This window comes from Amyelois transitella, chromosome 31 (genome assembly GCF_032362555.1).
Source record: "Amyelois transitella isolate CPQ chromosome 31, ilAmyTran1.1, whole genome shotgun sequence".
Taxonomy (NCBI): Eukaryota; Metazoa; Arthropoda; class Insecta; order Lepidoptera; family Pyralidae; genus Amyelois; species Amyelois transitella.
The window spans coordinates 907,146-922,089 of NC_083534.1; the positions used below are offsets into that span (position 1 = coordinate 907,146).

Genomic DNA, 14,944 nt, shown 5'->3' on the forward strand with positions numbered 1-14,944 from the left:
GTAAATCGACAACAAAAAAACTGTCAAACGTTTACTGCAAACACTAACAACAACACTAACAACACTATTTCTTTTTTCTTTAATAGAGGAAGCAATGGCAACTAAACTATTGTGCCATTTCATAAGTGCCGTGAACTGCCGTGTGGTTCCTAGCACTTTAAAATACGATCACTCCCTCTCTTCCCATTGATTTCGTAAAAGGCGACTAAGGATAAACCTGGGAATCTTCTTTGCGATGGCAATTTGTCACTTTTAGAATTTTAAGGTGCCCTGTGGTTCCCGGCACCAATACAAAAAAGAATAGGACCACTCCATCTCTTTCCCATGGATGTCGTAAAAGGGGACTAAGGGATAGGCCTATAAAATTGCGATTCTTTTTTTGGGCGATGGGCTAGCAACCTGTCACTATTTGGATCTCAATACCATCATTAAGCCGAGTAGCTGAACGTGGCCATTCAGTCTTTTCGGGACTATTGGTCCTGTCTACCCCGTAAGGGATATAGACGTGACTATATGTATGTATATGTAATGTAGAATTTTAATTCCATTAGCCATGCAGATCAACATTGCCTACCCCGTAGGGGACAGAGACGTGCTGTATGCAAAGCGAAAGATATTTATTTATTCTTTATTGTAACAATTACAATTTGTAAAGTACAATATGCGGACCTAATGCTAATAGCATTATCTAACAGTCTACCATTGGATTAAGCGGAGAACCTTTGTGTGGGTGATAATAAATAATAATTATGTAATATATGTATATACATAAATATAATCACGTCCCTTGCGGGGTAGACAGAGCCAACAGTCTTGAAGACTGATAGGTCACTTTCAGCTGTTCTTCTGTGGCTTAATGGTTGAATAGAGATTCATATAGTGATATGTTGCTAGCCCGTCGCCCAAAAGAAGAATCCCACTTTTGAAGTTTTGCCCTTAGTCGCCTTTTACGACATTCATGGGAAAGAGATTGAGTGGTCCTATTCTTTTTTTTATATTGGTGCCACACGGTTCATATTATACAGAGTGACTTTTAATTCAACTGCATAAATTTTACTGTTAAGTGTACTCATCAAGGATGCAGTTGTTTCAAATGTCACCCTGTATAGTCTCTGCTGGACAGAGGCGTGGGTTTTCATGTAGGGTTGCCATCCGTCCGGGTTGTCCTAGTTTAGAGGGCATCCGGGGAGCGTCCGGGGATGGTTTCATTTGTAGACCGGGTTTTAAAAAATTAATAAATAAAAAAGGTGATTTATGACATTTTCAAATGTCTTTTATTGCATTGTACTATATGTTTAAAAGACCTTGTTGACATGTCCGGCTTTCGGACCCTAAATCCGGGGTTTTCACGCGTATTGTCCGGTTTTCCAAATTTAAGAGATGGCAACCCTATTTTCATGTATCAATCTATTTATAATTATCGGCAGGTTCTGCTGACGGGATGCCGCTGTGTGGAGCTGGATTGCTGGGACGGAGACGATGGCAGCCCAGTCATATATCACGGCCACACGTTCACCACGAAGATACCTTTTCGGAGAGTCGTGGAGACTATAGCGAGGTTAGTAGAACTACTTTTATTCATTTATTTATTCGTATATTCGTCATTTCGTTCATTTGTTCATTCGTTTATTTGTTCATTCGTGCATTCGTTCATTTGTGCATTCGTTTATTTGTTCATTCGTGCATTCGTTCATTCGTTCAATTGTTCATTCGTTCATTCATATAATCGCGTCTATATCCCTTGCGGGGTAGATAAGAGGCAGCAGTCTTGAAAGACTGACAGGTCACTAGCCCATCGCCTAAAAGGATAATCCCAAATTTATAAGCATATGCCTTTATCGCGTTTTACGACATCCATGGAAAGGAGTTGGAGTGGTCCTTTTTTTTTTTATTTTTTTGGTGAACCGGTAACCACACGGCACATTCATTCATTCTATTAATACAAATAACTAGAGTAGGTATACTTACGGGGTAGACAGAGCCAACAGTCTCGTAAAGTTTGAAAGATTCATTAAAAAACAAAAAGATTATAAAACTAAAAATTTCAATACGAATACCTAGGTATGTATGTCGTCAAATAAAATATGAAGATAAAATATAACATGTACATTACTGTACAAATTATTTCAACACCATGTCAATATTATCACAATGTGTTCTTCATCAGGAGTGCCTTCGTGACATCACCGTACCCCCTGATCCTCAGCATTGAGAACCATTGCAGTCTACCGCAGCAACAGGTCATGGCGAGCACTTTTGAGGTCAGTAATTGATAAACGTACATACGTAATCACGTCTATCAGGGGTAGACAGAGCCCAACAGTCACGAAAACGACTGAGTGGCCATTTCATTGGAAGGAAGATATTTATAATAATTTTTAATCTTCAACTTGAATGACCTATTAATAATTTAGATACCGACATATATACATGTAATTACGTTTATATCCCGTGCGGGGGAGACAGAGCCAACAGTCTTGAAAAGTCTGATAGGCCACGTTCAGATGTTTAGCTTAAAATTTTTGTTACAAAATTTAATTTTTTCATTAGTATTATATTAAATTATCTGTAGATATATAATTAAGGACGTCCTGGCAAAGGGTCAGGTCAAGAGTACCCGAAACCGGGCTTGCATGAAGAGAGTTACGAATGTGGATGAGGCGAAGGAAGTATGCAGAGATCGTGGCAAGTGAAAACATTTAGTCTCTGCCTACCCCTCCGGGAAAGAGGCGTGATTTTATGTACGTATGTAGGTATCTATTTTTATTAAACAATTAACTTTAAAAAAACAAATAGTTCGGTCAATCTAGACATTCGAAGCTACAGCAATTCCCATCAAGCTGAAAGTGAGTATAATTGTTTAAAACACAATCAAAAGCATTATTTCAAAATTACCCATTGTTCCGGTTTAAGGAAAAAAAATTACCCAAGGTCAAAGGTAAAAAAATGGGTTTTTCACGATTTTCTTCAAAACGGTAAGTTTTATCGGAAAATTACCTCAGACATAAATTGTAGATCATAAAGTTATGAGGAATTTTGAAATAATGCTTTTGATTGTGTTTTAAACAATTATACTAATTTTCAGCTTGATTGGAATTAATGTAGTTTCATTCTTATTTTTTGGTCTAAATTGACCGGACTAAAATCAGTAGATATATCCGAAATCTGAGTTGAGAATGGCATACCAAGATAATGTACTGATCCCGTCTTCATCCAGGCAGTATTCGGAGATAAGCTGGTGACGTCATTCCTGTTCGAGGTAGACTACACTGACGAGCCCAGGCTGCCGAGCCCGGAACAATTGAAATACAAGGTGAGCTCCTTAACGTTGTGCCGTGTGGTTCCCGACACTGTTAGAAAAGAAAGAACTAGGACCACTCCATCTCTTTTCAATGGATGTCGTAAAAGGCGAAGGGATAGGCTTATAAACTTGGGGTTCTTTTTCAGGCGATGGGCTAGCAACCTGTCACTATTTGAATCTCAATTCTATCATTAAGCTGAACAGCTGAATGTGGCCTGTCAGTCTTTTTAAGACTTTTGGCTCTGTCTACCCCGCAAGGAATATGGACGTGATTATATTTATGTATGTATGTTCCTTAAGGTTGGACTGGTAGAGGTGGACATCCTAATGGGATGCTTTCTTCTCATGCATACATGCATATGGTCACGTCTATAACCCTTGCTGCGCAGACAGAGCCAACAGTCTTGAAAAGACTGAATCGCCACGTTCAGCTATTTGGCTTAATGATAGAATTGAGAGATTGCAATAGTGACAGGTTGCTTGACCCAAGTCGATCAGAGAAAGAACGTTTCTCCTCATGCCCTCGCCGGGATTCGAACCCGGGACCTCCTGTGTCACAGACAAGCGCACTACCGCTGCGCTACAGAGGCCAAAATGAAGTTATATTAAGACTTTCTCGTTTTTCAGGTGCTTATAAAGAACAAGAAGATACCCCCCATAGAATCTAGTCCAACTATTGGCCTGACCGGGGCCAGTTCCGCCCAGGGTTATGGCGGAGTTCTTGCTACTGCGTTCCGGTGAGTTTTCTACATTTAGATATCGTCAGGTACGACTAAGGGTGTTTGTTTTGTTAGCGCACTGGCAGCTTATAAAAAAAGTTAATTTTTAAGAGATGAGAGTCAATTGTTTTTTTTTCACATTACCCAAAAGAGTTGAGAGTTGAGACAAGTTAGAATTCACATTTTATTTATTTTATTTCACAATATATTACCTTTTAGTGAGTTTTTAATTAATCAAAGGGAATGAGTGCTTTCACATTTTTGGTCAGTCATTCTAACTAACTAACACTATCTAATTTCTCATCCATCAATGAAAGAGTTGTATGTTTGTAACGAATAAACTCAAAAACTATAGGACCGATTTTCACGAAATTTTGCACAGATATTACAATTGAAAATTAAAAATAGATAAATTCTGGAATTGATAAAAATAGATGGTTCTGGAATTTTCCACAGGAGCGAAGCTCCGCGCAAATGCTAGTATATGATAAAGAGAAAAATAATCTATTTTTGTATGTTTAAACTCTTAAACTACTGTACCGATTCTGATAATATTTGACGCAGAGACAAACGAAACCTTCAGAAGTAACATGAGCTAAATATTTCTGAAAATTCCTACGAAAACAAACCGCGGTAAAAGTTTAATGGCAATCAATATTATATGTATGTATGTTTGTATCTTTGTCCAGCTAGAATCATATGATGAACATTTTCCATACATACATACATGTCATCACGTCTTTATCCCTTGCGGGGTAGACAGAGCCAACGGTCTTGAAAATACTGAAAGGCCACGTTCAGCTGTTTGGCTTACTGATAGAATTAACATTCAAATGGTGACAGTGTTGCTAGAATGCCTATGCATACCAGACATTAGGTTGACGTAATTATATGTATGTACTAGCGACCCGCCCCGGCTTCGCACGCGTGCAATATTCGGAAAAAATTATACATAAAAACCTTCCTCTTGAATCAGTCTACCTGTTACAAAAAACCGCATCAAAATCCGTTGCGTAATTTTAAAGATTTAAGCATACAGACAAACATACTAAAATAGCGACTTTGTTTTATACTATGTAGTGATGTATGTATGTTTGTATCTCTGTCCAGCTCAAACGGCATCCGTCACACGAGCACCTCCCTCCAGGACCAGGGTAACCGCACCAGCTCCATCATGTCAAACCAGTCTGCGGGCAGTTCTGCCACGGAGTACTTCTCTGATGAAGACTATGATGAGGATGATGAGGAACTCGATGGTAAGAATGTTGATAACTTTGATGAAAAAGAGGATCCACTTATAATCTTCTTATACATACATATAATCACGCTTTTATCCCTTGCGGGGTAGACAGAGCCGACAGTCTTGAAAAGACTGATGGGCCACATTCAGCTGTTATGGTTAATGGAATTGAGATTCAAATAGTGACAGGTTGCTAGCCCATCACCGAAAAAAAGAATCCCAAGTTTGTAAGCCTACCCCTTAGTTGCCTTTTACGACATCCATGGGAAAGAGATGGAGTGGTCCTATTCTTTTTTATTGGTGCCAAGGCATGATGAGAAAAGAACTTTTTATGATCGGCTTGGGTCTAGAATGTTTAGGTATCTCTATAAGTATTTATTAAAAAAATATAGTATCCTTGAGTTATTATCTCGTAACACAAGACTCGAACTTACTTCGAGGCTAACTCAATCTGTGTAATATGTCTCTTATACATATATTTATTTATTTATAGGTCAATTTAAGAAAAGTCTTAAATTGTTTCAGAAAAAGAGCTTAACAAAATCCTCAAGTCAATTGACGAGAAATGCGGTCGCACCTCTCTTTCTATCTACCAGAGCTTCAGGAGGAGTGAGGGAGACGGCGAGACGTCAGGCTCTGTCAAACACACAACAAATAGGAAACGTAGTAATCAAATAGCCAAGGAGTTAAGCGATATGGTCACTTATGTACAGGTAAAAATATTTTGTAATTAATGTAGTGTGCTTGCCTGTGATCATATGATGAACAGTTTCCATACAAACATACATACTAAGATTACTAAGTATATCCCTTGCGGGGTAGACAGAGCCAAAACTTAAGAGGACTGAATGGCCACGTTCAGCTATTTGGCTTAACGATAGAATTGAGATTCAACTAGTGACAGGTTGCTCAAATGCCCGTCGTCTAAAAGAAGAATCCCAATTTTATAAGCCTATCCCTAAGTCGCCTTTTACGACATCCACAGGAAAGAGACGGAGTGGTCCTATTCTTTTTTGTATTGGTGCCGGGAACCACACGGCACACTGATGTACTACTATATGATATGCAATAAAGATTGTTAAAAAAATTAAATTGAATCAGATCGAATCGAATCGAATTGATAATAAATAACACATATAATTAAATGTAGCTACTTCAAGAAAATATTATATGATCAAATTAAGGACGTCCTGGTTAAGGGTCAGGTCGAGAGTACCCGAAACCGCCGAGCTTGCATGATGAGAGTTATGAATGTGGATGAAGCGAAGGAAGTATGCAGAGATCGTGGCAAGTGGAAAGAGGTAGTCTCTGCCTACCCCTCCGGGAAAGAGGCTTTATTTTATTTATGTATGTCTTACTTCAAAAAACATATTATATTCCTATCGATATTGACGGCCTCTGTGGCGCAGCGGTAGTACGCTTGTCTGTGACACCGGAGGTCCTGGGTTTGAATCCCGGCCGGGGCATGATGAGAAAAGAACTTTTTCTGATTGGCCTGGGTCTTGGATGTTTATCTATATAAGTATTTATTATAAATTATAGTATCGTTGAGTTAGTATTTCGTAACACAAGTCTCGAACTTACTTCGAGCCTAACTCAATCTGTGTAATTTGTCCCGTATATATTTATTTATTTATCGATACAGGCGATAAAGTTCCGCGGTCTCAACCCGTTGTCACCGAGAAGCTCAATAAAGCAGCCGGCTGCGAGCGGGAGCACCAAGGATAGTGCCAGCGCTCCCAGCAGCAGCTTCGAGTCTTCGGAGAGCAGTGATAGCACCAACACAGTAAGTTGAATCACCCAATCACGTCTATATCACTTGCGGGGTAGACAGAGCCAACAGTTTTGTAAAGACTTGTAAAGGGTTACGTTCAGCTATTTGGCTTTCAGATAGAATTGAGATTCGAATAGTGACAGGTTGCTAGCCCATCGCTTAAAAGAAGAATCCCAAGTTTGTAAGCCTATCCCTTAGTCGAATTTTACGACATACACGGGAAAGAGATGGAGTGGTCATATTCTTTTTTTTCTATTGGTGCTGGGAACCACACGGCACGCAGTAAGTTAATTATCTGTTTTTCTTACTTCACGTTTCTCACTTCCTGCTACTTCTTCTTCGAAGCATTGACCTGTAGAATTTATGAATGTACTAGCTGTTCAGGCAAACGTTGTTTTGCCATAAAAATATTTATTGAGTAATTTCTAGTTAAAAAAATATGTTAAGGGTGGACAGCCCTTATCACTAAGGGGTATGAAAAATTGATTCTCAGACCTACGCAATATGGTCGCAAAATTTCATAACAATCGGTCAAGCCGTTTCGGAGGAGTACGGAAACGAACATTGTGACACGAGAATTTTATATATAAGATGACAATTCTTATTGCCATGTGGTTCCCGGCACCAATACAATTAAGAATAGGACCACTCCATCTCTTTCCCATGGATGTCGTAAAAGGCGACCAAGGGATAGGCTTTAAAACTTGGGATTCTTTTTTAGGCGATGGGCTAGCAACCTGTCACTATTTTAAACTCAATTCTATCATTAAGCCAAATAGCTGAATGTGGCCATTCAGTCTTTTCAAGCCTGGTGGCTCTGTCTACCCCGCAAGGGATATAGACGAGACCATATGTATGTATGACAATTCTATACAAACATAATGTTGACTTACAAAATGCTGTTCCCAGCAAATGGCGCAGCAGTCCCAACAGTCCCAGTCGTCCAGCTCGAGAGGGCGATGTCTCAACGCCCCAGCGGCTCACCACCCATGCTACAGATGCTCCTCCGTCAACGAGGCGATCGGAAAGAAGATCTGTAGGAAACACCCCACGGCTTTAGTGGCTCATACTGAGACGCAACTCGTCAGGACTTACCCAGCCAGGTATGTAAGTCAACTGAACCATAACTCGCCCAAAAATAGCTGCGAAAGAGTGTCAATTGCGTGAAAACAGTCCTTGAGAAAAGAAGCAGAATCTCCGAACGGCAGAACTCTTCAAAGCCTGATGTCTCAACGCCCCAGAAGCTCACCACCCTTGCTATAAATACTCCTTCATCAATGAGGCGATTGGCAAGAAGATCTGTAGGAAACACCCCACGGCGCTAGTCGCTCATACTGAGACGCAACTCGTCAGGACTTACCCAGCCAGGTATGTTAGACCACTGAACCATAACTCGCCCAAAAATAGCTGCCAAAAAGTGTCAATTGCGTGAAAACAGTCCTTGAGAGATGAAGCAGAAACTCCGAACGGCAGAACTCTTCAAAGCCTGGTGTCTCAACGCCCCAGAAGCTCACCACCCTTGCTAAAGATGCTCTTCCGTCAACGAGGCGATCGGAAAGAAGATCTGTAGGAAACACCCCACGGCTCTAGTCGCTCATACTGAGACGCAACTCGTCAGGACTTACCCAGCCAGGTATGTTAGAAAAATGAATCATAACTCACCCAAAAATAGCTGCGAAAGAGTGTCAATTGCGTGAAAACAGTCCTTGAGAGAAGAAGCAGAATCTACGAACGACTTACCCAGCCAGGTATGTTAGACAACTGAATCATAACTCACCCAAAAATAGCTGCCAAAGAGTGTCAATTGCATGAAAACAGCCCTTGAGAGATGAAGCAGAAACTCCGAACGGCAGAACTCTTCAAAGCCTGGTGTCTCAACGCCCCAGAAGCTCACCACCCTCGCTATAAATGCTCTTTCATCAATGAGGCGATCGGAAAGAAGATCTGTAGGAAACACCCCACGGCTTTAGTGGCTCATACTGAAACGCAACTCGTCAGGACTTACCCAGCCAGGTATGTAAGTCAACTTGACCATAACTCACCCAAAAATAGCTGCCAAAGAGTGTCAATTGCGTGAAAACAGTCCTTGAGAGAAGAAACAGAATCTCCCGAACGGCAGAACTCTTGAAAACCTGATGTCTCAACGCCCCAGAAGCTCACCACCCTCGCTATAAATGCTCCTTCATCAATGAGGCGATTGGCAAGAAGATCTGTAGGAAACACCCCACGGCGCTAGTCGCTCATACTGAGACGCAACTCGTCAGGACTTACCCAGCCAGGTATGTAAGTCAACTTGACCATAACTCACCCAAAAATAGCTGCGAAAGAGTGTCAATTGCGTGAAAACAGTCCTTGAGAGATGAAGCAGAATCTCTGAACGGCAGAACTCTTGAAAGCCTGGTGTCTCAACGCCCCAGAAGCTCACCACCCTCGCTATAAATGCTCTTTCATCAATGAGGCAATTGGCAAGAAGATCTGTAGGAAACACCCCACGGCTCTAGTTGCTCATACTGAAACGCAACTCGTCAGGACTTACCCAGCCAGGTATGTTGGACAACTTGACCATAACTCACCCAAAAATAGCTGTCAAAGACAGGCTTAATTGCTGATAAGTCGCCTTTGAAACGACAGGATATATTGCCAGTGTTTAAGAGCCTGAATAGGTTGTATCCTTAGTTGGGATAATTAAAAGCCTGTTCCCAAAATAATAAGTGAAACTGCGAAAGTAAGTTTTTTTATTTGTTTGTTACCTCTTCATAGGGTATCTACTAAACTAGTTGTGCCCGCGACTTCGTCCGCGTAGAATAGTTATTTTGAAGCCCTCAAGGATAATTTTCCCCGTTTTTTTTTTCACATTTTCCATTATTACTTTGCTCCTTAAAGTTGCAGCGTGATGTTATACAGCCTAAAGTTTTCCTCGATATGTAGTCTATTCGACGCAAAAAGAATTATTCAATTCGAACCAGTAGTCCTTAAGAATAGCGCGTTCAAACAAACAAACAAACTCTTCAGCTTTATAATATAAGTATAGATTAATCGTCTTGAAATATCAAGTACATATATATAATTAAGAGTCTTGAGAAGGATTTAGGGTACCTTTCAACCCGGTAAAAACTATATTCCTCCTGGGATAACCAAAAATTCGCCACTTTTTGTAGGTAACGTTTGATTCGTTGCTTTTTATATATCGTGTTAATTTCGTCGCTTATATGAAGATGGCGCTAAATTCACGCAGCTGCGACTAAAATCTAGAAGTGACATACTCCCAAATTATCTCATAATTCCTTAAATCCCTTCACAGCCTACGCATAGACTCCTCGAACTTCGATCCTGTGACCTTCTGGTCGTGCGGCGTTCAACTTGTGGCCTTGAACTACCAGACAGAGGACGCCGCTATGGCTATCAACGCCGCCATGTTTGAGAGCAACGGATGCGTTGGATATGTGAAAAAGCCCAAGGTCATGTGGGACCCTGGACATATAGCTTACAGGAGGTAAGACACGAGTATAATAGAATAGAATAGATTTATTTTCAAAATTTGGATACAAGGTATCACTTATTGACGTCACATCACTTAAATCTAATTACAACTACTACCGCTTCCAAAGCGCATGTGCAGCGGCGGAACAAACTACACTGCAGCGTTTTCATCGGACGTCAGTATATACAAATATAGATCTCTCAAATCTAAATCGTGGACGAATGCACACATTGTCTACATTAAAAAACGTGAATGAATGTAGAACCAACAACCTGTCACTATTTGAATCTCAATTCTATCATTAAGCCAAATAGCTGAATGTGGCCATTCAGTCTTTTCAAGACTGTCGGCTCTGTCTACCCCGTAAGGGATATAGACGTGACCATATGTATGTATGTATGTATGAATGTAGAACTAGTTTAATTCTAGTTTAATAATTGAATTCTTAACCAAAACCTTTGTTACCCAGGTTTAATCCAATGGACAAAGAGTTCGACGGCATCCACGCGTCTCATCTCCACCTGGCAGTGATATCTGGACAATACGTGGCAGAAAACGTCTACTCGTTCTACAATGCGTTCGTGGAAGTGGAGATTTTGGGCGTGCCAGCTGACTGCAGGAAGGTCAAGACCCAGATTGCGAGAAGAAACGCTCTGAACCCCGTGTGGAGGGAATCCTTCAATTTCAAAGTGGGTTAAAAATAAATACAATCTTACATTATTTTATTTTAGGTAGATTTATTGTTAGTTAAGTTTAGTAAAAGGCGACTAAGGGATAGGCTTACGAACTTGGGATTCTTTGTTTTGGGCGATGGGCTAGCAACCTGTCACTATTTGAATCTCAATTCTATCGTTAAGCCAAATAGCTGAACGTGGCCATTCGGTGTTTTCAAGACTGTTGGCTCTGTCTACCCCGCAAGGGATATAGAAGTGACCATATGTATGTATGTATAATTAATGAATTATTTCTCATTCTTTCTAAAGTTCAAGATATTTGTATTTTATGTAGTACTACTAGCGACCCGCCCCGGCTTTATTATTATACATAAAAACCTTCCTCTTGAATCACTCTACCTGTTACAAAAAACAGCATCAAAATCCGTTGCGTAATTTTAAAGATTTAAGCATACAGACAAACAGACTAAAATAGCGACTTTGTTTTATACTATGTAGTGAAATAATAAAAAAAAATAACAAAATCTTTCTCTCTCTCATTCAGATCAATTTCCCCGAGCTAGCGTTCGTCCGGTTTGAGATATACGATGCTGACACTAACTACATGCTGTCACAACGTGTCATACCGCTGCAGTGTCTGAGGCCAGGGTACAGACACGTGAGGTTACGGTGAGTCTGATTAACATATTAACACGTCTACATCCCTCGCGGGGGAGGCAGAGCTGACAGTCTTGGAAAAGACTGATAGATAGGCCACGTTCAACTGTTTGGTTTAATGATGGAATTGAGATTCAAATAGTGACAGATTGGCTAGCCCATCGCCTGAAAGAGGAATCCCAAATATTTAATATGGAAGTCGTAAAAGACGACTATATATATATATGCCGTGTGGTTCCCGGCACCAATACAAAAAAGAATAGGACCACTCCATCTCTTTCCCATGGATGTCGTAAAAGGCGACTAAGGGATAGGCTTCCAAAACTTGGGATTCTTTTTTGGACGATGGGCTAGCAACCTGTCCCTAGTTGAATCTCAATTCTATCATTAAGCCAAATAGCTGAACGTGGCCATTTAGTCTTTCAAGACTGTTGGCTCTGTCTACCCCGCAAGGGGTATAGACGTGACCATATGTATGTATGTAAAAGACAACTAGGGGTGCAAAAGGTGACTAAGGTTATATACCTTAGTCGCCTTTTACGACATCCGTGGCAACAGAGATGGTTTGGTCCTTTTTTTTTCTATTAGCGCCGGGAACCACACGGCACATTAATACACAGTAACAATGATTCCTTCCAGCTCACCAACAAACCAACCTCTCAACATGGCGTCTCTTCTCATCTTCTCCCGATGCTCGGAAGAGTTGGCTGGTGAGAGTACGAGAGTCGACACGGAACTGAGTTCCCCCCACGACAGGAGGAAGATACATTTCCTCGTGGTGTACGCCGTGGCGAGAAACGAGGCGTATTCTATACTGAAGGTCACCCAAGACACCACTGCTAATGAGGTAATGTTTGTTTTTTTTATACATACCTACATATGGTCACGTCTATATCCCTTGTGGGGTAGACAGAGCCAACAGTCTTGAAAAGACTGATCGGCCACGTTCAGCTATTTGGCTTTAAGATAGAATTGAGATCCAAATAGTGACAGGTTGCTAGCCCATCGCCTAAAATAAGAATCCCAAGTTTGTAAGCCTATCTCTTAGTCGCCTTAAACGACATCCACGGGAAAGAGATGGAGTGGTCCTATTCTTTTTTGTATTGGTGCCGGGAACCACACGGCACACGGTTTTATATATATATATATATATATATATATATGTATATATATATATATATATATATATAATATATATTTCCCCTTGGCGTTACACCACGACCAGGGGGAGTTTATTGCCAGCATTTCTGCATGTTTAACAGAGCCATTTTTAGACAGTGTTATTTACAGTATGTATCACTACATAGTATAAAACCAAAGTCGCTACTTTAGTCTGTTTGTCTGTATGCTTAAATCTTTAAAATTACGCAACGGATTTTGATGCGGTATTTTGTAACAGGTAGAGTGATTCAAGAGGAAGGTTTTTATGTATAATAACATTTATAATTTTGCACCCGTGCGAAGCCGGGGCGGGTCGCTAGGCTAAAATATAAAAATGAGTCGCAGAATGTGTTGGTAAGCGCATAACTCAACAAAGCCTGGACCAATTTGGCCAATTCTTTTTTTTTAATGTTCGTTGAAGTTCGAGGATGGTTTTTACGGGGAGAAAAATTTGAATTATTGCCGGAAAAACCTTAAAAACAGCATGTTGCTAGCCTTTCGCTTAAAAGAAGAATCCCAAGTTATTAGTCTATTCTTTACTCACCTTTTACGATATCCACGTGAAAGAGATGGTGAAGTCCAATGCCAGGAACCTCACATACTCGTACATACATATCGTCACGTCTATATCCCTATATAGACGTGACGATATGTATGTACGAGTATGTGAGGTTCCTGGCATTGGACTTCACCATCTCTTTCCAATGGATATCGTAAAAGGCGAGTCGGACAGAGCCAACAGTCTAAATTACAGACTAAAACTAAACTATTTCACAGGCCATAGCGCAATGCCTGACAAAATCCGGCGTGAACCGCTCAGCGCGAGGGAATTACGTGCTAGTCGAGGAGCTTCCGTCGCGAACTCCTGCGCAACGAGTCCTGGCTCCCCACGAGAGGGTGCTGAGATGTGCTACAGCTAAACCCGAGGCCAGACTGCTGCTGAAACGGGTGGGTGACGACCCCAGCAGCAGGGCTTGGTTGACTAACATCAGGTAAGAGCATAGTTCATAGTGTCGCGACGTCAATGACGTCACACGCCATCAGCCAATCACAGCAAAGAATCAGAATGTCGCAAGTAAAAATTTCACGGATTGGAGCATAAGTAGAAGTCCCGATTCGTCATCGTCTGTCGTGCGGTTCCCGTAGGTATAACACCAGCTTGGCTGAAGATCTACAATTTGTGGTAAACAAAACAATGCCATCTATTGGTCGCCGTTTGATCTACATATATGGACACTGAATGTGGTGAGTATGTGTTAATTGAAGAGTCCCCGTCGAGAACTCCTGCGCAACGCGTCCTCGCTCCCCACGAGAGGGTGCTGAGATGTGCTACAGCTAAACCCGAGGCCAGACTGCTGCTGAAACGGGTGGGTGACGACCCCAGCAGCAGGGCTTGGTTGACTAACATCAGGTAAGAGCATAGTTCATAGTGTCGCGACGTCAATGACGTCACATGCCATCAGCCAATCACAGGAAACAAAATGTCGCAAGTAAAAATTTCACGGATTGGAGCATAAGTAGAAGTCCCGATTCGACATCGTCTGCCGTGCGGTTCCCGTAGGTATAACACCAGCTTGGCTGAAGATCTACAATTTGTGGTAAACAAAACAATGCCATCTATTGGTCGCCGTTTGATCTACATATATGGACACTGAATGTGGTGGGTACGTGTTAATTGAAGAGTCCCCATCGAGAACTCCCGCGCATTGAGTCCTGGCTCCTCACGAGAGGGTGCTGAGATGTGCTACAGCTAAACCCGAGGCCAGACTGCTGCTGAAACGGGTGGGGGCGACCCCAGCAGCAGAGCTTGGCTTACTAACATCAGGTAAGAGCATAGTTAATAGTGTCGCGACATCAATGACGTCACATGCCATCAGCCAATCACAGCAAAGAACCTAAATGTCGCAAGTAAAAATTTCACGGATTGGAGCATAAGT

The 14,944-nt window shown here is 41.3% G+C and overlaps 1 protein-coding gene and 1 non-coding gene across 2 annotated transcripts in view; one reads left to right on the forward strand and one right to left on the reverse strand.

Annotated features, from left to right (window-relative positions):
• Nucleotides 1–14,944, forward strand: part of LOC106142939 (1-phosphatidylinositol 4,5-bisphosphate phosphodiesterase epsilon-1-like) — a 76,564-nt gene that overhangs the window by 50,812 nt on the left and 10,808 nt on the right. The window contains exons 21-33 of the mRNA XM_060953228.1: nt 1,428–1,558; nt 2,168–2,261; nt 3,218–3,313; nt 3,929–4,038; nt 5,131–5,276; nt 5,786–5,973; nt 6,906–7,046; nt 7,944–8,137; nt 10,336–10,527; nt 10,985–11,204; nt 11,734–11,858; nt 12,486–12,693; nt 13,785–13,999. Of these exons, the coding sequence (XP_060809211.1) occupies nt 1,428–1,558; nt 2,168–2,261; nt 3,218–3,313; nt 3,929–4,038; nt 5,131–5,276; nt 5,786–5,973; nt 6,906–7,046; nt 7,944–8,137; nt 10,336–10,527; nt 10,985–11,204; nt 11,734–11,858; nt 12,486–12,693; nt 13,785–13,999 (2,060 nt within the window). The remainder of the gene's footprint in view (nt 1–1,427; nt 1,559–2,167; nt 2,262–3,217; nt 3,314–3,928; nt 4,039–5,130; nt 5,277–5,785; nt 5,974–6,905; nt 7,047–7,943; nt 8,138–10,335; nt 10,528–10,984; nt 11,205–11,733; nt 11,859–12,485; nt 12,694–13,784; nt 14,000–14,944) is intronic.
• Nucleotides 3,820–3,891, reverse strand: Trnah-gug (transfer RNA histidin (anticodon GUG)). The gene has a single exon. It is a non-coding gene; the product is annotated as a tRNA-His (tRNA).